This window comes from Salmo salar, chromosome ssa14 (assembly GCF_905237065.1).
Source record: "Salmo salar chromosome ssa14, Ssal_v3.1, whole genome shotgun sequence".
NCBI classification, from domain to species: domain Eukaryota; kingdom Metazoa; phylum Chordata; class Actinopteri; order Salmoniformes; family Salmonidae; genus Salmo; species Salmo salar.
This window is the reverse complement of record NC_059455.1, coordinates 62,292,433-62,314,336: the sequence shown is the minus strand read 5'-3', so window position 1 is coordinate 62,314,336 and position 21,904 is coordinate 62,292,433. Positions and strand designations below refer to the sequence as shown.

The 21,904-nt window shown below is 40.1% G+C and overlaps 4 protein-coding genes across 4 annotated transcripts; all 4 read left to right on the top strand.

The window, feature by feature from the left end:
* Positions 1 to 3,500: 3,500 nt before the first annotated feature.
* LOC106570020 (trichohyalin) lies at positions 3,501 to 7,495 on the top strand. The gene has a single exon (XM_014141907.2). The coding sequence runs from the start codon at positions 3,501 to 3,503 to the stop codon at positions 6,780 to 6,782; it is 3,282 nt and encodes a 1,093-aa protein (XP_013997382.2). The 3' UTR covers positions 6,783 to 7,495.
* LOC106596609 (trichohyalin) lies at positions 6,812 to 16,232 on the top strand. Its single transcript, XM_014187881.2, has 2 exons — positions 6,812 to 10,204; positions 12,107 to 16,232. The coding sequence occupies exons 1-2, from the start codon at positions 6,812 to 6,814 to the stop codon at positions 15,680 to 15,682; spliced, it is 6,969 nt and encodes a 2,322-aa protein (XP_014043356.2). The 3' UTR covers positions 15,683 to 16,232.
* On the top strand, positions 15,688 to 18,084 carry LOC123726612 (trichohyalin). Its single transcript, XM_045693757.1, has one exon. It carries the CDS (start codon positions 15,720 to 15,722, stop codon positions 17,700 to 17,702), a length of 1,983 nt encoding a protein of 660 aa, XP_045549713.1. The 5' UTR covers positions 15,688 to 15,719; the 3' UTR covers positions 17,703 to 18,084.
* LOC123726609 (trichohyalin-like) lies at positions 17,737 to 21,499 on the top strand. The gene has a single exon (XM_045693754.1). The coding sequence runs from the start codon at positions 17,737 to 17,739 to the stop codon at positions 21,199 to 21,201; it is 3,465 nt and encodes a 1,154-aa protein (XP_045549710.1). The 3' UTR covers positions 21,202 to 21,499.
* The last annotated feature ends 405 nt before the right edge of the window (positions 21,500 to 21,904 follow it).

Genomic DNA, 21,904 nt, shown 5'->3' with positions numbered 1-21,904 from the left:
AAATTAAGTGGACACCAATGGTGTGGAAAGAGAAGATATCAAATGTTTATGAAACCTCTGCCTATTTGCTTTCTCTACTGATCTGGTATGACTGCAAAACCTACACCAACACCACATCGGACAAGCAAACGGAATAAATTCTACTCACAGGTAGGTGAGTACTAAGGTGAGATGTTGTTTTAATAACTGACTCAGATAAGATACTATATACTTTATTGGTACATTCTAGATGGAAAAGTGTCTTCTGCTTTTTCCCCAACTCCTCTGATATGACATACTGTAGATTATCTACCAATACACCAATATATTAGATATTATGTTCTATAAAAAATGTGTACTACAAAAAAAACCGGAACCAAAACCTTACAGAGAAAATTCAGGGACATACAGTAGGGAGGACAGAAGTGAGAAAGTTGTTATTTGAAAATAAGAAACAGACGAAAACGCAAGGTCTCTAAAGGTGTTATTTGTTGGCATATCGATATGTTTTGTAAATGTGAAATTTGAAACCTATTTCTCATCTTGTCGTGATATTTTTTTGTGAATCATACTTATGTCTATATGAGTATAAATATTTGGTGTGTATGCACGCGCGCATGTGCGCGTGTGCCTGCCTGCGTGCGTGCGTGTTCAAACTGAGTTTGATAACATAAAGCCACCTTATCCATTTCAACCAGGCCAGTGATCTCATAGACAGCAGCCCCCTAAGGAACATTGGAAGAGGCAAACATGGCAAAATCAAGAAACCACGGTACATCTTGCGTTCTGCAAAACAGTATATACCCTTTTGCTCTTCAGGATTGAGTTCTTATTATGATTTATATATATATAATCATTCAGCCATCATTTTCTAGTGAGTGATAAATTATAGTATTATATTATTTTCAATGATTAAAAATGAAACTATAATTCTATTTTGTGACATCTTTCGATATGTGTTTTTTGATTGACATTTCACCCTTGGCATGTGTGTGCATTGAATCATAAAATATTGACATCTAGAACAAGTAAAAATTACAATTTATTCAGTTTGTACTTATCAGGAGTCACCTGTAACTATATAAAATGTTATAGAATCTTACAAAAATCTTAGCCAGTTATACTTCAAATTAAGCTACATGATAATTAATACATTCAGCAACTCATTGATATTAATTTATTAAATCCTAGTGGGGGACTTCTTGGAGGAGTTCAGAGAGCAGATCATTGCGCAGGTGAGATTATCTGGGCCCATAGCAGACGCTGTGATCTCACAACATCTTATCCCAGAAGAGCTGGCACACAGCGTCCGTGCAGCCCAGACCACACAAGACCAGATGAGGGCTCTGTTTGAAGCCGTAGAGAGAGAGACACCCCAAACCAAACTTGCATTCCATCTGATATTGAGACGGAAAGAGCCTGAACTCATGGACAAGCTAGGTAAGATGAATTCATATTTATAATCTTCGGTCCACCTTATTATAAAAGTGTTGGAACATTCTAGACATGCTCTTCACCATAAATGTATCTGCCATAAAGTTGTTATTAAACGAACAACACTGTTTTTTTTATCAAGACGAGCAAGATTTTGTTGACGGCGGAGATAGTTTTTTTTAGTTTTAAAGTTCATTTCCTGTAATTCTAAACTTTTTATCATGAGGTGTAAAGATAATATCGCTGTTTTAAAGAACGTTTCTGAAATTTCTGAAATGTAAATACAAATTTCATGCAATTCTACAAATTTTGCCATGGGTCAGTGATATTTTTTTGTTGCTGTTTTACAGCTAATCTCCTGCAATTCTACCCATTTTGCCATAGGGTGTAGAGAAATCTTTTCAGCTTTAAACAGGGGTTGGAACCGGTTCAAGGAACAGAACCTAAAACCGGAAAATAGTAAACATTTTCGAGGAACGGAAACAGAACCGGGCATGAAAGTGATCTCTAGTGTTCCGGAACAGAAACATTATTTTAAAAGCATAGGAACTGGTTAATAATGTTCCAAGCATTTTTTTTCAGTCCCTCAAAAAACGCAATTAAAGCACCTAAACAAAGCACTCATTCTGTCACTTAGAACCGTCTGCCTACTAGTTTTCTAGGCTAGTTAAGGATACTATAGTTATCACGTTTCACAGTGGATTTATTACTTACAAAAAGGTAAGACGTGTTTTGAATTCCAGTGTTGCTGGATACACCAACTTGTTAGCTATCTCTGGTCCAGGGCGTTGATCTAGCCTTAGCGTTGAGCCAACTCTCAGACATTCAAAGTTCCTCCATATTAGCTGCTCCTCCGTAGGTATCTAGCTAGTATATAATTATATAATTCAGTGAAGTAATGATAGGCCTACTGATACCCTAAACACATTATAATGCACGTCAAATCATGATGCCCAGCGCTTCAAGCCAAGCCTCAACCATTTCAGTTACATCTCGCGCCCTACACTTGTCTGTCCATCAAGCATGTGAAGAACTACCTTGCCCGTCCATAGAAAGCTGCTCTATCTGCACTGATTGGTGGAATAATATAATGAGCTAAATGTAAAAACAATGTCAATTTCACAAATACTGGTTCCTTGTCAGAATGAAACGATAGGAAAATTATTTTGGTTCCAGCCCCTGGATAATTTCCTACAATTCTACACATTTTTCCATGACTTATACCATGTAATATTATATCTGAATGAGAGTGACAAACAAAATCAATGGGGGACCCCCTGGAGGTCAGGGCCCTTGGTCACCTGCCCTGTGTGCCTAGTCAGTATTCGGCCATGAGTACTACAAGTTTCGATAGCTGGCTAGATTAACTTAGGAATCAAAAAATTGTTAGCTGACATGGCTAATTGAGTGACTGTCAGTGACTGCTATAACAAGAGAAAGACTTCTCATGCACAACCATATTTCGAAATTGTACCTTATATTCTAAGGTTGAGACCTCAAGGTTGAGACCTCAGTAAGTTGAGACCTCAATATGTCCCCCCCCAAAACAAAATAACGTACATTTTTGCATGTCCGCTTTTGGTCACTTCTCTACCATGTTACAGGATAACAGTATGCACGGGGGGATATTTGAAATGCCTAGTTGTTGTTGCAATTCATCTAGCTTCCACATGGGTGAGACATTCTACATGTAGCACCTTTAAGAAAGGCTGCTTTAAAGTATGGCCAGGTGTTCTTTATCTGAAAAAGTGCTCACCTTTTTATAAATGCTATGCTCACTGGTTTGCTTTAAGAAAACTCTGATGTATTGCTCTTCCTCACCCACAACAGAGCAGAGACAACGAAACAGTAAGATGACACAGACAGGATTGGATCAAAGGTATGGAGATACCACAATATTAGAGGATAAGACAACACCAAAACTTGGCATACAGACAAAAAAGGAATCTCTTAAGAGACGAAGACAAGAAACAATGCAAGCAATTGAGGAGATTGAAAAACTTTGGGAGGGGTCAAGAATGGAGAGAAATGAAACTAACTACATGAAAGCAAAGATTAAGCAACAACAAGATGAAATAGAAAGGCTAATGGCTGAGAAACAAGAGCAAAACACAAAGATGGAGCTGATGAGGATGGAGATACAGAATGTGAATGAAAAACTGAAACAGAACATGGAGGAAATAAATGTAGAGAAAGACAGAATACGACAAATGTGGGCTGATGTCCAAACAGAGAAAGACATTCTGGAGAGAAGACACAACGAGACCATTAACGAGAGACAGAGTTTGGAATTGATCAAGTATGAGACATTGAGAGCAAAAGAGGAGATGGAGCACTGCAAGGAAACAACAAAACAAGAGCAGGAGAAAATGGAACAGATAAAGGCTGACATTCAGGGACAGATAGAGGACATGGAAATAAGAATTGCAGAAACCAATCAAGTAAAAGAAAAAATGGAAGCGATGAAGGCCGATGTACACAGGGAGCAAGGTCAGCTGGAGACAAAAAGAGATGACATTAAAAGACAAAAAGAACAATTTGAGCAGATTAAATGTGAGATAAACAAAGTAAAAGAAGAGATGGATCGAAGGTGGTATGAAACTGAAAAAGAAGAGCTTGAGCAGAGAGTTAGGATCCAGCAAGAGAAAGAGGAACTTGCAAATGTAAAAGCTGAGCTGCAGAGAGCTAAAGAGGAGGTTGATCAAAACAGGGAGAAGACGAAGCAAGAGAAGGACCTGGTCAACAAAATTAAAGCAGAGATTCTTCTAGAAAAAGATTCACTTGAGAAGGACAAACAAGAAACATTAAGAAAACAAAAGGAGTTGGAGCAGATCAAGTATGCGATTCAAATGGACAAAGAGGAGATTGAGCAAAACAGAGAGGAAGCAAAGCGAGAGAATGATAAAATGGAACAGAGGGAAGCTGAACTGCAGAGACAAGTGGAAAAGATTGAGAGAAAAATTGAGGAGACAAAGCAAGAAAATGACAGAATGGAAAACGTAAAAGCAGAGATACAGAGAACGAAAGAAGCACTGGAGAAACAAAAAGATGACACCAGAAGAGTGAAGGAGGAAATAGAAAAAAGAAGGTATGAGACTGTCAAGGAGGAGCTGGAGCAGAGAGCTGAAATACAGAGACAGAGGGAAGAAGTGGAAATGCTAAAGTCTGAAATGCAGAAAGCCAAGGACATTGAAAAAATAAGAGAAAACCGAGAGAGAGAGGAAGCCAAAAAGTGGAGTGAAGAAGTAAAGCGACAGAGAGATGGGATCAAACAATTGAGAGCTGAAATTCAGAAGGAAAAATACAACGTGGAGAGGAAAAAGCAAGAGACAATGAGAGAGAGACAAGAATTGGAGAGGATTAATTTTGAAACATTGAGAATGAAAGAGGAGAATGAGCAAAGCAGGGAGATCACAAAAAGAGAAAAGGAGCAAATGGAGCAGATGAAAGTTAATATACAGAGACAGATAGAAGATATAGAAGATAAAGTTAAAGAGACACAACAAGCAAAAGACAAAATTGAAGAAATGAAAGCAGAGATACAGAGACAACGAGAAGATTTGGAGAGTAGAAGGGAAAAGACAGAGAAAGAGAGAGAATATTATGAAGAGGTTAAGTATGAGATAATTCAATTGAAAGAGGAAATGGAAAGGAAATGGTGTGAAACAGAGAAAGAAGAGATGGAACAGAGAGCAAGAGCACAGCAAGAGAAGGAAACACTTGAAAGGTTGAAGGAGGAAAAACAGGAAGTGCAAGAGGAGATAGAAAGAAACAAGGTGGAAACGCAACGAGAAAGAGAAGACCTAGAAAAAATTAAAGCCAGTGTAAAAGACGAGAAAAACATTGCAGAGAAAATATCAGACGAGGCCAAAATAAAGAATGAGAACTTAAAGGAAATAGAGCGTAAACTTCAGGAAGAAAGGGAAGACATCCAGAGGAGCAAGCAAGTCATAAAGCAAGAGAAGGAAGAGATCGTAGAGATGAAGGCTGAACTCCAAAAACAGATGACAGAAATAAAGAACCGTGTGAAGGAGGCAAACAGAGCAAAATATGAGGTGGATCAGGCAAAGGTGGTCGTACAAAAAGTGGAGTCCCAGCTGAAAAAGCAAAGAGATGAGGCTGGAAGACTAAAAGATGAAATTGAGAAACAGAGATATGAAGCAGTGAAAGAAGAGCTTGAACAACGAGCTGAAATCCAAAGAGAAAGAGAAATGTTGGAGAAAATAAGAGATGAGATACAGAGAGCTAAAGAAGATTCCGAAGAAATACAGCTTCAGAACGAAAAAGGGGACTTACAAAAGAAGATGGATGAAACAAAGCAGGAGAGGGAGATGCTTGAGCAAATTAAAACTGAGGTTTTGTCAGAAAGGGCCATATTGAAAAGACAAATCCATGAAACAGCAAGAGAAGGAGACGACTTGGAATTGCTTCGGTGTGAGACCCTGAAGAAAAAGCAGGAGTTTGAGAAAAAGAAGGATGAAGCTGTCAAGGAAGAGCTTGAACTGAGAGCTGAAATGCAGAGAGATAGGGAGGAGATAGAGAGAACCAAGAAGAAAATAGAGAGGGAGTTAAAACAAGGCAGGGATGCCACAAGTCTAGAGAGAGACGAAATTGAACGGATGAAGGTTGAAATACAGACCCAGCACGAGGAAATGACAAGATCCATTGAGAGGACAAAGCAAGCCAGAGATGTGATGGAACAGGTGAAAGATGAAATTCAGAGAGAAAAAGAACTTTTGGAGAGAATAAGGGAAGAAACAATAAGAGAGAAAGAACCCTATGAAAAGGTCAAGTATGAGCTAAACAGAGTAAAAGAAGAGATGGAAAAACTCTGGGACGATGTACAGAGGGACGAACAGGAAGAGAGAGCCAAACTGCAGAGAGAAAATGTGGAGTTGAATAAGAGAATGGAGGAAATTAAGAAAGAGCTTAACCAGATTGAAACAATTAAATTTGACCTAGAGAGACAGAGAGATGAGATTGAAGCAAGGATGGAGAAGACAAAGAGAGAGATGGACCAGCTGGAACAGACGAAGGCTGAAATACAAAGACAGAAAGAGGACATTGAAAACAAGATGACAAAAACAAAGAGTGAGAAAGATGAGATGGAAAGGATCAAATCTGAGATACAGAAGCAGAAAGAGGAAATTGAAAACAAAATGCAACAAGCAAAGACAGAAATGGATGAGTTGAAAAGTGTGAGGGAAGATATTCAGAGACAGAGACAAGAGATTGAGAGCATGATGCAAAAGGCCAAGAGAGAGATTGGAGAGATGGAACTAGTGAAGACTGAGATGCAAAGGAAGAAAAAGGACCTTGAACAGATGATGAGAAAGACTATGAGAAAAAGGAAGAAATGGAAAAGATGAAGGAAGAAATAGAGAGAGCTGAAGAAGAGATGGAACAAAGAAGGGAAGAGACCAAAAGGGAGAGAGATGCAATTGAACAGTCGAAGGCTGAAATAGAAAGAGCAAAAGAGGAACTGGAGATTTGTCTGGAAGAGAGCTTTAGAGATATTGATGAGAAGGAACAGATGAAAGATGAGATACAGAGATTAATCCAAGAGGTAGAGCGAACCAGAGAAATGGTACGACAAACAAAAGTGGCAATGGAAAACAGGATGGAAGAAAGCAATATGGAGATGGGTGACAAAGACAGAGTGAATGCTGTAATCCAGAGATTGATTCTAGAGGTGGAACAAACCAGAGAGGTGTTAAGAAGGGTGAAAGAAGAAATGGAACAGAGCAAGGAGGAGTTAAAAGGGGAAAAGGACGAACTCAGACTGATGAAGACAGAGACACAAAAAAGAAAAAAAGAGCTGGAGCAAAGGATGGAGAAGATCATGCGAGAGAGGGATGAGTTAGAACTGGTGAAGTCAAAGATACAGAGACAAAATGAAGAGCTGAAAAAGAAGATGGAAGATGGAAAGACTGAGAGTGAAAACATGGAACAGATGAAAGATGAAATTGAGAAACAGAGATATGAACAACGAGCTGAAATCCAAAGAGAAAGAGAAATGTTGGAGAAAATAAGAGATGAGATACAGAGAGCTAAAGATTCCAAAGAAATACAGCTTCAGAACGAAAAAGGGGACTTACAAAAGAAGATGGATGAAACAAAGCAGGAGAGGGAGATGCTTGAGCAAATTAAAACTGAGGTTTTGTCAGAAAGGGCCATATTGAAAAGACAAATCCATGAAACAGCAAGAGAAGGAGACGACTTGGAATTGCTTCGGTGTGAGACCCTGAAGAAAAAGCAGGAGTTTGAGAAAAAGAAGGATGAAGCTGTCAAGGAAGAGCTTGAACTGAGAGCTGAAATGCAGAGAGATAGGGAGGAGATAGAGAGAACCAAGAAGAAAATAGAGAGGGAGTTAAAACAAGGCAGGGATGCCACAAGTCTAGAGAGAGACGAAATTGAACGGATGAAGGTTGAAATACAGACCCAGCACGAGGAAATGACAAGATCCATTGAGAGGACAAAGCAAGCCAGAGATGTGATGGAACAGGTGAAAGATGAAATTCAGAGAGAAAAAGAACTTTTGGAGAGGATAAAGGAAGAAAGCAATATGGAGATGGGTGACAAAGACAGAGTGAATGCTGAAAGCCAGAGATTGATTCTAGAGGTGGAACAAACCAGAGAGGTGTTAAGAAGGGTGAAAGAAGAAATGGAACAGAGCAAGGAGGAGTTAAAAGGGGAAAAGGACAAACTCAGACTGATGAAGACGGAGACACAAAAAAGAAAAAAAGAGCTGGAGCAAAGGATGGAGAAGATCATGCGAGAGAGGGATGAGTTAGAACTGGTGAAGTCAAAGATACAGAGACAAAATGAAGAGCTGACACAGAAGATGGAAGATGGAAAGACTGAGAGTGAAAACATGGAACAGATGAAAGATGAAATTGAGAAACAGAGATATGAACAACGAGCTGAAATCCAAAGAGAAAGAGAAATGTTGGAGAAAATAAGAGATGAGATACAGAGAGCTAAAGATTCCAAAGAAATACAGCTTCAGAACGAAAAAGGGGACTTACAAAAAAAGATGGATGAAACAAAGCAAGAGAGGGAGATGCTTGAGCAAATTAAAACGGAGGTTTTGTCAGAAAGGGCCATATTGAAAAGACAAATCCATGAAATCACAAGAGAAAGAGACGACTTGGAATTGCTTCGGTGTGAGACCCTGAAGAAAAAGCAGGAGTTTGAGAAAAAGAAGGATGAAGCTGTCAAGGAAGAGCTTGAACTGAGAGCTGAAATGCAGAGAGATAGGGAGGAGATAGAGAGAACCAAGAAGAAAATAGAGAGGGAGTTAAAACAAGGCAGGGATGCCACAAGTCTAGAGAGAGACGAAATTGAACGGATGAAGGTTGAAATACAGACCCAGCACGAGGAAATGACAAGATCCATTGAGAGGACAAAGCAAGCCAGAGATGTGATGGAACAGGTGAAAGATGAAATTCAGAGAGAAAAAGAACTTTTGGAGAGAATAAGGGAAGAAACAATAAGAGAGAAAGAACCCTATGAAAAGGTCAAGTATGAGCTAAACAGAGTAAAAGAAGAGATGGAAAAACTCTGGGACGATGTACAGAGGGACGAACAGGAAGAGAGAGCCAAACTGCAGAGAGAAAATGTGGAGTTGAATAAGAGAATGGAGGAAATTAAGAAAGAGCTTAACCAGATTGAAACAATTAAATTTGACCTAGAGAGACAGAGAGATGAGATTGAAGCAAGGATGGAGAAGACAAAGAGAGAGATGGACCAGCTGGAACAGACGAAGGCTGAAATACAAAGACAGAAAGAGGACATTGAAAACAAGATGACAAAAACAAAGAGTGAGAAAGATGAGATGGAAAGGATCAAATCTGAGATACAGAAGCAGAAAGAGGAAATTGAAAACAAAATGCAACAAGCAAAGACAGAAATGGATGAGTTGAAAAGTGTGAGGGAAGATATTCAGAGACAGAGACAAGAGATTGAGAGCATGATGCAAAAGGCCAAGAGAGAGATTGGAGAGATGGAACTAGTGAAGACTGAGATGCAAAGGAAGAAAAAGGACCTTGAACAGATGATGAGAAAGACTATGAGAAAAAAGGAAGAAATGGAAAAGATGAAGGAAGAAATAGAGAGAGCTGAAGAAGAGATGGAACAAAGAAGGGAAGAGACCAAAAGGGAGAGAGATGCAATTGAACAGTCGAAGGCTGAAATAGAAAGAGCAAAAGAGGAACTGGAGATTTGTCTGGAAGAGAGCTTTAGAGATATTGATGAGAAGGAACAGATGAAAGATGAGATACAGAGATTAATCCAAGAGGTAGAGCGAACCAGAGAAATGGTACGACAAACAAAAGTGGCAATGGAAAACAGGATGGAAGAAAGCAATATGGAGATGGGTGACAAAGACAGAGTGAATGCTGTAATCCAGAGATTGATTCTAGAGGTGGAACAAACCAGAGAGGTGTTAAGAAGGGTGAAAGAAGAAATGGAACAGAGCAAGGAGGAGTTAAAAGGGGAAAAGGACAAACTCAGACTGATGAAGACAGAGACACAAAAAAGAAAAAAAGAGCTGGAGCAAAGGATGGAGAAGATCATGAGAGAGAGGGATGAGTTAGAACTGGTGAAGTCAAAGATACAGAGACAAAAGGAAGAGCTGAAAAAGAAGATGGAAGATGGAAAGACTGAGAGTGAAAACATGGAACAGATGAAAGATGAAATTCAGAGAGCGGTTGCAGAGATAGACCTGGCAAGGGAGGAGATACAAAGAGAAAAAAGGATGATCAAAGAGGACAATGCAAAGAAAGTGAAGGTATGTACCGAATTATTGTGTTACATATTTTTTACAAGACTTTTAGGGCCAACATCCCAAAGATTGGTTGTCAAATTTGTTGTGGAAAAATCTCTGATTCACATGCAAAAATCTCTGATCTCTGCTAATTACACAAGTCCAAACTCAAAATAAATCAACACAGGAATTGAAGTAAACAGAAACTTGCAATTTTTTTATAATGCCATCAATAAAATATACTGAAAAAAAATATGAACGCAACATGTGAAGTGTTGGACAAAAACGTATTTCTCTCAAATGTTGTGCACAGATTTGTTTACGTCCGTTTGTGAGCATTTATCTTTTGCCAAGATAATCCAAGAAGCTGATTAAACAGCATGATCATTACGTAGGTGCACCTTGTGCTGGGGACAATAAAAGGCCACTCTAAAATGTGCAGTTTTGTCACACAAGACAATGCCACAGATGTCTCAAGTTTTGAGGGAGCGTGCAATTGGCATGCTCACTGCAGGAATGTCCACCAGAGCTGTTGCCAGATAAATGAATGTTAATATCTCATAAGCCGCATCCAACGTAATTTTAGAGAATTTGGCAGTACATCCAACCGGCCTCACAACCGCAGACCACGTGTAACCACGCCAGCCCAGGACCTCCACCTCTGGCTATTCACCTGCGGGTTGGTTGGACAGCCATCCGGACAGCTGATGAAATTGTGGGTTTGCACAACCAAAGAATTTCTGCCCAAATTGTCAGAAACCGCGTCAGGGAAGCTAATCTGCGTGCTCGTCATCCTCACCAGGGTCTTGACTTGACTGCAATTTGGCGTCATAACCAACTTCAGTGGGCTAAGGCTCACGTTGATGGACACTGGCACGCTGGAGAAGTGTGCTCTTTACGGATTAATCCCGGTTTCAACTGTACCGGACAGATGGCAGATGGCATCGTGTGGGTGAGCGGTTTGCTGAGGTCAATGTTGTGAACAAAGTGGTCCATGGTGGCGATGGGGTTATGGCATGGGCAGGCAAACAAGAAAATAAGGGAAAGCCGCACACTCTAAGAGCTCAGATGCAAAAATGTAATAACCTAATAACCAATGTTTCGACAGCAAAGCTGTCTTCGTCAGGGTATCCAGGGCAGGCAAACACAATTGCATTTTATCAATGGCAATTTGAATGCACAGAGATACCGTGCCGAAATCCCGAGGCCCATTGTCATGCCATTCATCCGCCACCATCACCTCATATTTCAGCATGATAATGCACGGCCCCATGTCGCAAGGATCTGTAAAAAAAATCCTGGAAGTTGAAAATGTCCCAGTTCTTCCATGGCCTGCATACTCACAAGACATGTCACCCATTGAGCATGTTTGGGATGCTCTGGATCGACGTGTACAACAGCGTTTTCCAGTTTACGCTAATATCCAGAAACTTTGCACAGCCATTAAGGACGAGTGGGACAACATTCCACAGGCCACAATCAACAGCCTGATCAACTCTATGTGAAGGAGATGTGTCGCGCTGCATGAGGCAAATCGTGGTCACACCAGATACTGACTGGTTTTCTGATCCACACCCCTACTTTTTTAAGGTATCTTTGACCAACAGATGCAAATCAGTATTCCCAGTCATGTGAAATCCATAGATTAGAACCTAATGAATTTATTTAAATTGACTAATTTCCTTATATGAACTGAACTGAAATTGTTGCATGTTGCTTTTATATTTTTGTTCAATGTATATTTCAAAATGAATCAGAGAAGTAACTTTAAGTAACTATGTATATGGAGCTCTCCATCCTCATTACAGTTATCCACAGGGTGAATGTCAAATTGTGAAATTGATTCATTAAGACATAATGTAGTTTCTATGTAAAGTGCCCAGAAGGCAAGTTTCTAAGCTCAAATCAATGTTCTGCTTTGGAAAGGATATGATGGAGTCTATGAAAGCTGAGCTTGACAGACAGAAAGAGGAAAATAACGGAATGAAAAAGGAAATGCCAATGATGAAGGCCATGGTCCAGAGACCACAGGATGAAACAGAAAAAACATATCTTGATATGACAACTGAGATACCATTTGAGTCACAAGAGCTAAGAACCGCCATTGAAAAAGAAAGAAGAGACTTGGAACGCAGAGAGAAAAGGATTATGAGAGAGAAGTATGACCTGGAAAAGTCAAAAGCCGAGTTTGAGAAGGAAAAGGCTGAGATGGAAAACCTGATCACAAAACAACGAGAAGAGGACAGACAAATTATTGAGGACATAGAAAAGAAAAAAGAAAATCTCAAGCAAATGGATGCAGAGATGCAAAGAAAAAGACAGGTAATCGTAAGGGAAGTGCAATATAAAAAACAAAAGATGCAGGACTTTAAAAAAGCAAAAGATAAGTTTAAACAAACGCAAGTTAAATTTAGCAAAGAGAAAATTGAAATGGGAAACATCAAAATGGCTACCGTGGCGGAAAGAAAGAAATTAGCAGTAGAGCAAGCTTACATAGAGAAACGTAAGGAGGAGATGGAAGCCATCCTTGAAATGACAAAGAAGGAGAATGAAGATCTGCTGAACTTAAATGCTAAAATAGAGGGATGGAAAGAAGACAAAGACGAATGGGATGAAAGCCTGAAAAGAGAAAGAAAGGAACTTGAATATCTGAAAAGTGAGACGCAAAAAGAAAAAGAGGACATGATAAGAAACAGGAACATTTCGGAAAAAGAGAAAAAGGACTTGGAGCTGATGAGATCTGAGACGCAGAAAGAAAATGGGAAGATGGAACAAGAGAAGCTTAAGGTACAAGTTGAGAGAGAAAAGCTTGATCAAATGAAACTGGAGTTACAGAGAAAGTCCAATGACCTAGATATGATCATAGAAGACACAAAAAGGGAGAAAGTAAGTGCATCACAAATTTCTATCCAAATACAACAACAAAAGAACAAAATTGATTGTTTGGTGGAGGAGACAAAGAGGAGTAAAATAGAAGAAGAATTGATGAGAGCTGAAATAAAAAGACAGAAAGAGGAAATACACAGCAAACAAGACATTCTATCAAAGGAGAGAGAAGATCTGAATAAACTCAGAACAAAGGTAAACAATCAGAGAGAAGAGATTGAAAAAGAGCAAATTAAAGAGACATTTCTAATTAATCAGACAAAGACAGAGATGGAACAAGAGAGATGTGAGTTGGACAGAAAAAAGAAAATGATAGAGCAGAATATGGATGAGCTAAAGCAGAGAAAGTGTGAGATGAGAAAAGTAGAAAACATGATTGTCGAGCTTAAAAAAGAAGAAGAGAGTATAACAAACGAGATGAATAGGATGAGAAAGAACACAGAGCAGAAAAATCTTGAAACACAGAGACGGTCTGAAGACATAAATCAGCTCATGGATGACACAAGAAGGGAGAGGGGGAAGGTTGAAGAACTGGCTATCCAAACTCAAAAACAAAGAGAAGAAATGGTGGGTTTAATGGAAATGAACAAACAAAAGCAGAACGAACTGGAACTCATGAATGACAAGATTGAAAGAGAGAAACAAGACATCGAAGAAAGTCGGGATGTGCTAACAAAGGAGAGAGAGGAGCTGGAACAAATGAGGAATGAGACACAGCGACAGAGAGAGGAGACAGAATCTCACATGGAAGACCAAAGGAAAGAGAAAGAACATCTGGAACAAATGACGACGGACATGAAAAAACAGTTGCTAGAGATGGATAATGACAAGGAAATGATAGAAAGCTCAATGGGTGAACTGAGATTGAAAGAGGCAGAAATGGTGAGAGAAAAGGAGAACATGGAAAACAAGATGGCTAGACTCAAAGACGAAGAGGATGGAATGCGGGAAGAAATAGGAAGGAAGATGGACAACTTGAAGCAAGAAAGTCATGAAATCAAAAGACTTAGAGATGAAATTGACAGTGAAAAGCACCAGCTGAATGCAAAATTGCTTGAGTTGGAAAAAATGCGTGAAGAACTAGATAGAGAGAAGAAGGAAGTGAAAGACAGGAAGGATGAAGTACTGAAAGAGAAAGATCAGTTGGAAGAGAGGCAAGATAAGATCAGTAAGGAGAAAGAGGAATTGGATATAAGTCTTGAACTGATGAAAAGACAAAGGGAAGACTTGACGAGCTTGAAGGCTGAAGCAGAAGCACAGACCGAGCCTATGGAAAAAGACTGGAAGGAAAAGCTCACGAGGGAAAGACAACAACTTGAAGATGTAAAGGAGGAGATACAGAAGGAAAAAGAAGCCTTTGAGAGAAAGAAGGGATTGACCACGAAAGAAAGAGATGAGTTTGAGCTGATGAAGTCTGAAACCCAGGGACAATTGGAGGAAATAGAAGAAAGCAAACAAGACATTCGTGTGGAGAAGGAAAAGCTGGATCAGATCAAAGCTGAGTTAGAAAGGCGATCTGAAAACATAAATCAGGTCATGGATGAGACAAGACGGGAGAGGGGGAAGGTTGAAGAACTGGCTATCCAAACTCAAAAACAAAGAGAAGAAATGGTGGGTTTCATGGAAATGAACAAACAAAAGCAGAACGAACTGGAACTCATGAATGACAAGATTGAAAGAGAGAAACAAGACATCGAAGACAGTCGGGATGTGCTAACAAAGGAGAGAGAGGAGCTGGAACAAATGAGGAATGAGACACAGCGACAGAGAGAGGAGACAGAATCTCACATGGAAGACCAAAGGAAAGAGAAAGAACATCTGGAACAAATGACGACGGACATGAAAAAACAGTTGCTAGAGATGGATAATGACAAGGAAATGATAGAAAGCTCAATGGGTGAACTGAGATTGAAAGAGGCAGAAATGGTGAGAGAAAAGGAGAACATGGAAAACAAGATGGCTAGACTCAAAGACGAAGAGGATGGAATGCGGGAAGAAGTAGGAAGGAAGATGGACAACGTGAAGCAGGAAATTCATGAAATCAAAAGACTTAGAGATGTAATTGACAGTGAAAAGGACCAGCTGAATTCAAAATTGCTTGAGTTGGAAAAAATGCTTGAAGAACTAGATAGAGAGAAGAAGGAAGTGAAAGACAGGAAGGACGAAGTACTGAAAGAGAAAGATCAGTTGGAAGAGAGGCAAGATAAGATCAGTAAGGAGAAAGAGGAATTGGATATCAGTCTTGAACTGATGAAAAGACAAAGGGAAGACTTGACGAGCTTGAAGGCTGAAGCAGAAGCACAGACCGAGCCTATGGAAAAAGACTGGAAGGAAAAGCTCACGAGGGAAAGACAACAACTTGAAGATGTAAAGGAGGAGATACAGAAGGAAAAAGAAGCCTTTGAGAGAAAGAAGGGATTGACCATGAAAGAAAGAGATGAGTTTGAGCTGATGAAGTCTGAAACCCAGGGACAATTGGAGGAAATAGAAGAAAGCAAACAAGACATTCGTGTGGAGAAGGAAAAGCTGGATCAGATCAAAGCTGAGTTAGAAAGGCGATCTGAAAACATAAATCAGGTCATGGATGAGACAAGACGGGAGAGGGGGGAAGGTTGAAGAACTGGCTATCCAAACTCAAAAACAAAGAGAAGAAATGGTGGGTTTCATGGAAAAGATCAAACAAAAGCAGAACGAACTGGAACTCATGAATGACAAGATTGAAAGAGAGAAACAAGACATCGAAGAAAGTCGGGATGTGCTAACAAAGGAGAGAGAGGAGCTGGAACAAATGAGGAATGAGACACAGCGACAGAGAGAGGAGACAGAATCTCACATGGAAGACCAAAGGAAAGAGAAAGAACATCTGGAACAAATGACGACGGACATGAAAAAACAGTTGCTAGAGATGGATAATGACAAGGAAATGATAGAAAGCTCAATAGGTGAACTGAGATTGAAAGAGGCAGAAATGGTGAGAGAAAAGGAGAACATGGAAAACAAGATGGCTAGACTCAAAGACGAAGAGGATAGAATGCGGGAAGAAATAGGAAGGAAGGTGGACAACTTGAAGCAGGAAAGTCATGAAATCAAAAGACTTAGAGATGAAATTGACAGTGAAAAGGACCAGCTGAATGCAAAATTGCTTGAGTTGGAAAAAATGCGTGAAGAACTAGATAGAGAGAAGAAGGAAGTGAAAGACAGGAAGGATGAAGTACTGAAAGAGAAAGATCAGTTGGAAGAGAGGCAAGATAAGATCAGTAAGGAGAAAGAGGAATTGGATATCAGTCTTGAACTGATGAAAAGACAAAGGGAAGACTTGACGAGCTTGAAGGCTGAAGCAGAAGCACAGACCGAGCCTATGGAAAAAGACTGGAAGGAAAAGCTCACGAGGGAAAGACAACAACTTGAAGATGTAAAGGAGGAGATACAGAAGGAAAAAGAAGCCTTTGAGAGAAAGAAGGGATTGACCACGAAAGAAAGAGATGTGTTTGAGCTGATGAAGTCTGAAACCCAGGGTCAAATGGTGGAAATAGAACAAAGCAAACAAGACATTCGTGTGGAGAAGGAAAAGCTGGATCAGATCAAAGCTGAGTTAGAAAGACGATCTGAAAACATAAATCAGGTCATGGATGAGACAAGACGGGAGAGGGGGAAGGTTGAAGAACTGGCTATCCAAACTCAAAAACAAAGAGAAGAAATGGTGGGTTTCATGGAAAAGAACAACCAAAAGCAGAACGAACTGGAACTCATGAATAACAAGATTGAAAGAGAGAAACAAGACATCGAAGAAAGTCGGGATGTGCTAACAAAGGAGAGAGAGGAGCTGGAACAAATGAGGAATGAGACACAGCGACAGAGAGAGGAGACAGAATCTCACATGGAAGACCAAAGGAAAGAGAAAGAACATCTGGAACAAATGACGACGGACATGAAAAAACAGTTGCTAGAGATGGATAATGACAAGGAAATGATAGAAAGCTCAATGGGTGAACTGAGATTGAAAGAGGCAGAAATGGTGAGAGAAAAGGAGAACATGGAAAACAAGATGGCTAGACTCAAAGACGAAGAGGATAGAATGCGGGAAGAAATAGGAAGGAAGGTGGACAACTTGAAGCAGGAAAGTCATGAAATCAAAAGACTTAGAGATGAAATTGACAGTGAAAAGGACCAGCTGAATGCAAAATTGCTTGAGTTGGAAAAAATGCGTGAAGAACTAGATAGAGAGAAGAAGGAAGTGAAAGACAGGAAGGATGAAGTACTGAAAGAGAAAGATCAGTTGGAAGAGAGGCAAGATAAGATCAGTAAGGAGAAAGAGGAATTGGATATCAGTCTTGAACTGATGAAAAGACAAAGGGAAGACTTGACGAGCTTGAAGGCTGAAGCAGAAGCACACACCGAGCCTATGGAAAAAGACTGGAAGGAAAAGCTCACGAGGGAAAGACAACAACTTGTAGATGTAAAGGAGGAGATACAGAAGGAAAAAGAAGCCTTTGAGAGAAAGAAGGGATTGACCACGAAAGAAAGAGATGAGTTTGAGCTGATGAAGTCTGAAACCCAGGGACAATTGCTGGAAATAGAACAAAGCAAACAAGACATTCGTGGTGGAGAAGGAAAAGCTGGATCAGATCAAAGCTGAGTTAGAAAGACGATCTGAAAACATAAATCAGGTCATGGATGAGACAAGACGGGAGAGGGGGAAGGTTGAAGAACTGGCTATCCAAACTCAAAAACAAAGAGAAGAAATGGTGGGTTTCATGGAAAAGAACAACCAAAAGCAGAACGAACTGGAACTCATGAATAACAAGATTGAAAGAGAGAAACAAGACATCGAAGAAAGTCGGGATGTGCTAACAAAGGAGAGAGAGGAGCTGGAACAAATGAGGAATGAGACACAGCGACAGAGAGAGGAGACAGAATCTCACATGGAAGACCAAAGGAAAGAGAAAGAACATCTGGAACAAATGACGACGGACATGAAAAAACAGTTGCTAGAGATGGATAATGACAAGGAAATGATAGAAAGCTCAATGGGTGAACTGAGATTGAAAGAGGCAGAAATGGTGAGAGAAAAGGAGAACATGGAAAACAAGATGGCTAGACTCAAAGACGAAGAGGATGGAATGCGGGAAGAAATAGGAAGGAAGATGGACAACTTGAAGCAGGAAAGTCATGAAATCAAAAGACTTAGAGATGAAATTGACAGTGAAAAGGACCAGCTGAATGCAAAATTGCTTGAGTTGGAAAAAATGCGTGAAGAACTAGATAGAGAGAAGAAGGAAGTGAAAGACAGGAAGGATGAAGTACTGAAAGAGAAAGATCAGTTGGAAGAGAGGCAAGATAAGATCAGTAAGGAGAAAGAGGAATTGGATATCAGTCTTGAACTGATGAAAAGACAAAGGGAAGACTTGACGAGCTTGAAGGCTGAAGCAGAAGCACAGACCGAGCCTATGGAAAAAGACTGGAAGGAAAAGCTCACGAGGGAAAGACAACAACTTGTAGATGTAAAGGAGGAGATACAGAAGGAAAAAGAAGCCTTTGAGAGAAAGAAGGGATTGACCATGAAAGAAAGAGATGAGTTTGAGCTGATGAAGTCTGAAACCCAGGGACAATTGGAGGAAATAGAACAAAGCAAACAAGACATTCGTGTGGAGAAGGAAAAGCTGGATCAGATCAAAGCTGAGTTAGAAAGACGATCTGAAAACATAAATCAGGTCATGGATGAGACAAGACGGGAGAGGAGGAAGGTTGAAGAACTGGCTATCCAAACTCAAAAACAAAGAGAAGAAATGGTGGGTTTCATGGAAAATAACAAACAAAAGCAGAATGAACTGGAACTCATGAATGACAAGATTGAAAGAGAGAAACAAGACATCGAAGAAAGTCGGGATGTGCTAACAAAGGAGAGAGAGGAGCTGGAACAAATGAGGAATGAGACACAGCGACAGAGAGAGGAGACAGAATCTCACATGGAAGACCAAAGGAAAGAGAAAGAACATCTCGAACAAATGATGACGGACATGAAAAAACAGTTGCTAGAGATGGATAATGACAAGGAAATGATAGAAAGCTCAATGGGTGAACTGAGATTGAAAGAGGCAGAAATGGTGAGAGAAAAGGAGAACATGGAAAATAAGATGGCTAGACTCAAAGTCGAAGAGGATAGAATGTGGGAAGAAATAGGAAGGAAGATGGACAACTTGAAGCAGGAAAGTCATGAAATCAAAAGACTTCGAAATGAAACTGACAGTGAAAAGGACCAGCTGAATGCAAAATTGCTTGAGTTGGAAAAAATGCGTGAAGAACTAGATAGAGAGAAGAAGGAAGTGAAAGACAGGAAGGATGAAGTACTGAAAGAGAAAGATCAGTTGGAAGAGAGGCGAGATAAGATCAGTAAGGAGAAAGAGGAATTGGATATCAGTCTTGAACTGATGAAAAGACAAAGGGAAGACTTGACGAGCTTGAAGGCTGAAGCAGAAGCACAGACCGAGCCTATGGAAAAAGACTGGAAGGAAAAGCTCACGAGGGAAAGACAACAACTTGAAGATGTAAAGGAGGAGATACAGAAGGAAAAAGAAGCCTTTGAGAGAAAGAAGGGATTGACCATGAAAGAAAGAGATGAGTTTGAGCTGATGAAGTCTGAAACCCAGGGACAATTGGAGGAAATAGAACAAAACAAACAAGACATTCGTGTGGAGAAGGAAAAGCTGGATCAGATCAAAGCTGAGTTAGAAAGACGATCTGAAAACATAAATCAGGTCATGGATGAGACAAGACGGGAGAGGGGGAAGGTTGAAGAACTGGCTATCCAAACTCAAAAACAAAGAGAAGAAATGGTGGGTTTCATGGAAAAGAACAACCAAAAGCACAACGAACTGGAACTCATGAATAACAAGATTGAAAGAGAGAAACAAGACATCGAAGAAAGTCGGGATGTGCTAACAAAGGAGAGAGAGGAGCTGGAACAAATGAGGAATGAGACACAGCGACAGAGAGAGGAGACAGAATCTCAGGTGGAAGACCAAAGGAAAGAGAAAGAACATCTGGAACAAATGACGACGGACATGAAAAAACAGTTGCTAGAGATGGATAATGACAAGGAAATGATAGAAAGCTCAATAGGTGAACTGAGATTGAAAGAGGCAGAAATGGTGAGAGAAAAGGAGAACATGGAAAACAAGATGGCTAGACTCAAAGACGAAGAGGATAGAATGCGGGAAGAAATAGGAAGGAAGGTGGACAACTTGAAGCAGGAAAGTCATGAAATCAAAAGACTTAGAGATGAAATAGACAGTGAAAAGGACCAGCTGAATGCAAAATTGCTTGAGTTGGAAAAAATGCGTGAAGAACTAGATAGAGAGAAGAAGGAAGTGAAAGACAGGAAGGATGAAGTACTGAAAGAGAAAGATCAGTTGGAAGAGAGGCAAGATAAGATCAGTAAGGAGAAAGAGGAATTGGATATCAGTCTTGAACTGATGAAAAGACAAAGGGAAGACTTGACGAGCTTGAAGGCTGAAGCAGAAGCACAGACCGATCCTATGGAAAAAGACTGGAAGGAAAAGCTCACGAGGGAAAGACAACAACTTGAAGATGTAAAGGAGGAGATACAGAAGGAAAAAGAAGCCTTTGAGAGAAAGAAGGGATTGACCATGAAAGAAAGAGATGAGTTTGAGCTGATGAAGTCTGAAACCCAGGGACAATTGGTGGAAATAGAACAAAGCAAACAAGACATTCGTGTGGAGAAGGAAAAGCTGGATCAGATCAAAGCTGAGTTAGAAAGACAATCTGAAAACATAAATCAGGTCATGGATGAGACAAGACGGGAGAGGGGGAAGGTTGAAGAACTGGCTATCCAAACTCAAAAACAAAGAGAAGAAATGGTGGGTTTCATGGAAAAGAACAACCAAAAGCAGAACGAACTGGAACTCATGAATAACAAGATTGAAAGAGAGAAACAAGACATCGAAGAAAGTCGGGATGTGCTAACAAAGGAGAGAGAGGAGCTGGAACAAATGAGGAATGAGACACAGCGACAGAGAGAGGAGACAGAATCTCACATGGAAGACCAAAGGAAAGAGAAAGAACATCTGGAACAAATGACGTACGGACATGAAAAAACAGTTGCTAGAGATGGATAATGACAAGGGAATGATAGAAAGCTCAATGGGTGAACTGAGATTGAAAGAGGCAGAAATGGTGAGAGAAAAGGAGAACATGGAAAACAAGATGGCTAGACTCAAAGACGAAGAGGATAGAATGCGGGAAGAAATAGGAAGGAAGGTGGACAACTTGAAGCAGGAAAGTCATGAAATCAAAAGACTTAGAGATGAAATTGACAGTGAAAAGGACCAGCTGAATACAAAATTGCTTGAGTTGGAAAAAATGCGTGAAGAACTAGATAGAGAGAAGAAGGAAGTGAAAGACAGGAAGGATGAAGTACTGAAAGAGAAAGATCAGTTGGAAGAGAGGCGAGATAAGATCAGTAAGGAGAAAGAGGAATTGGATATCAGTCTTGAACTGATGAAAAGACAAAGGGAAGACTTGACGAGCTTGAAGGCTGAAGCAGAAGCACAGACCGATCCTATGGAAAAAGACTGGAAGGAAAAGCTCACGAGGGAAAGACAACAACTTGAAGATGTAAAGGAGGAGATACAGAAGGAAAAAGAAGCCTTTGAGAGAAAGAAGGGATTGACCATGAAAGAAAGAGATGAGTTTGAGCTGATGAAGTCTGAAACCCAGGGTCAATTGGTGGAAATAGAACAAAGCAAACAAGACATTCGTGTGGAGAAGGAAAAGCTGGATCAGATCAAAGCTGAGTTAGAAAGGCGATCTGAAAACATA

Bases quoted from the DNA above. Each gene is read 5' to 3' on its own strand.
- LOC123726612 (XM_045693757.1), top strand. From the start codon at position 15,720: ATGGTGGGTTTCATGGAAAAGATCAAACAAAAGCAGAACGAACTGGAA.
- LOC106570020 (XM_014141907.2), top strand. From the start codon at position 3,501: ATGGCTGAGAAACAAGAGCAAAACACAAAGATGGAGCTGATGAGGATG.
- LOC123726609 (XM_045693754.1), top strand. From the start codon at position 17,737: ATGGATGAGACAAGACGGGAGAGGGGGAAGGTTGAAGAACTGGCTATC.
- LOC106596609 (XM_014187881.2), top strand. From the start codon at position 6,812: ATGGAACAAAGAAGGGAAGAGACCAAAAGGGAGAGAGATGCAATTGAA. The intron at 10,205-12,106 runs GTATGTACCGAA...TGCTTTGGAAAG, and splicing joins ACAATGCAAAGAAAGTGAAG to GATATGATGGAGTCTATGAA.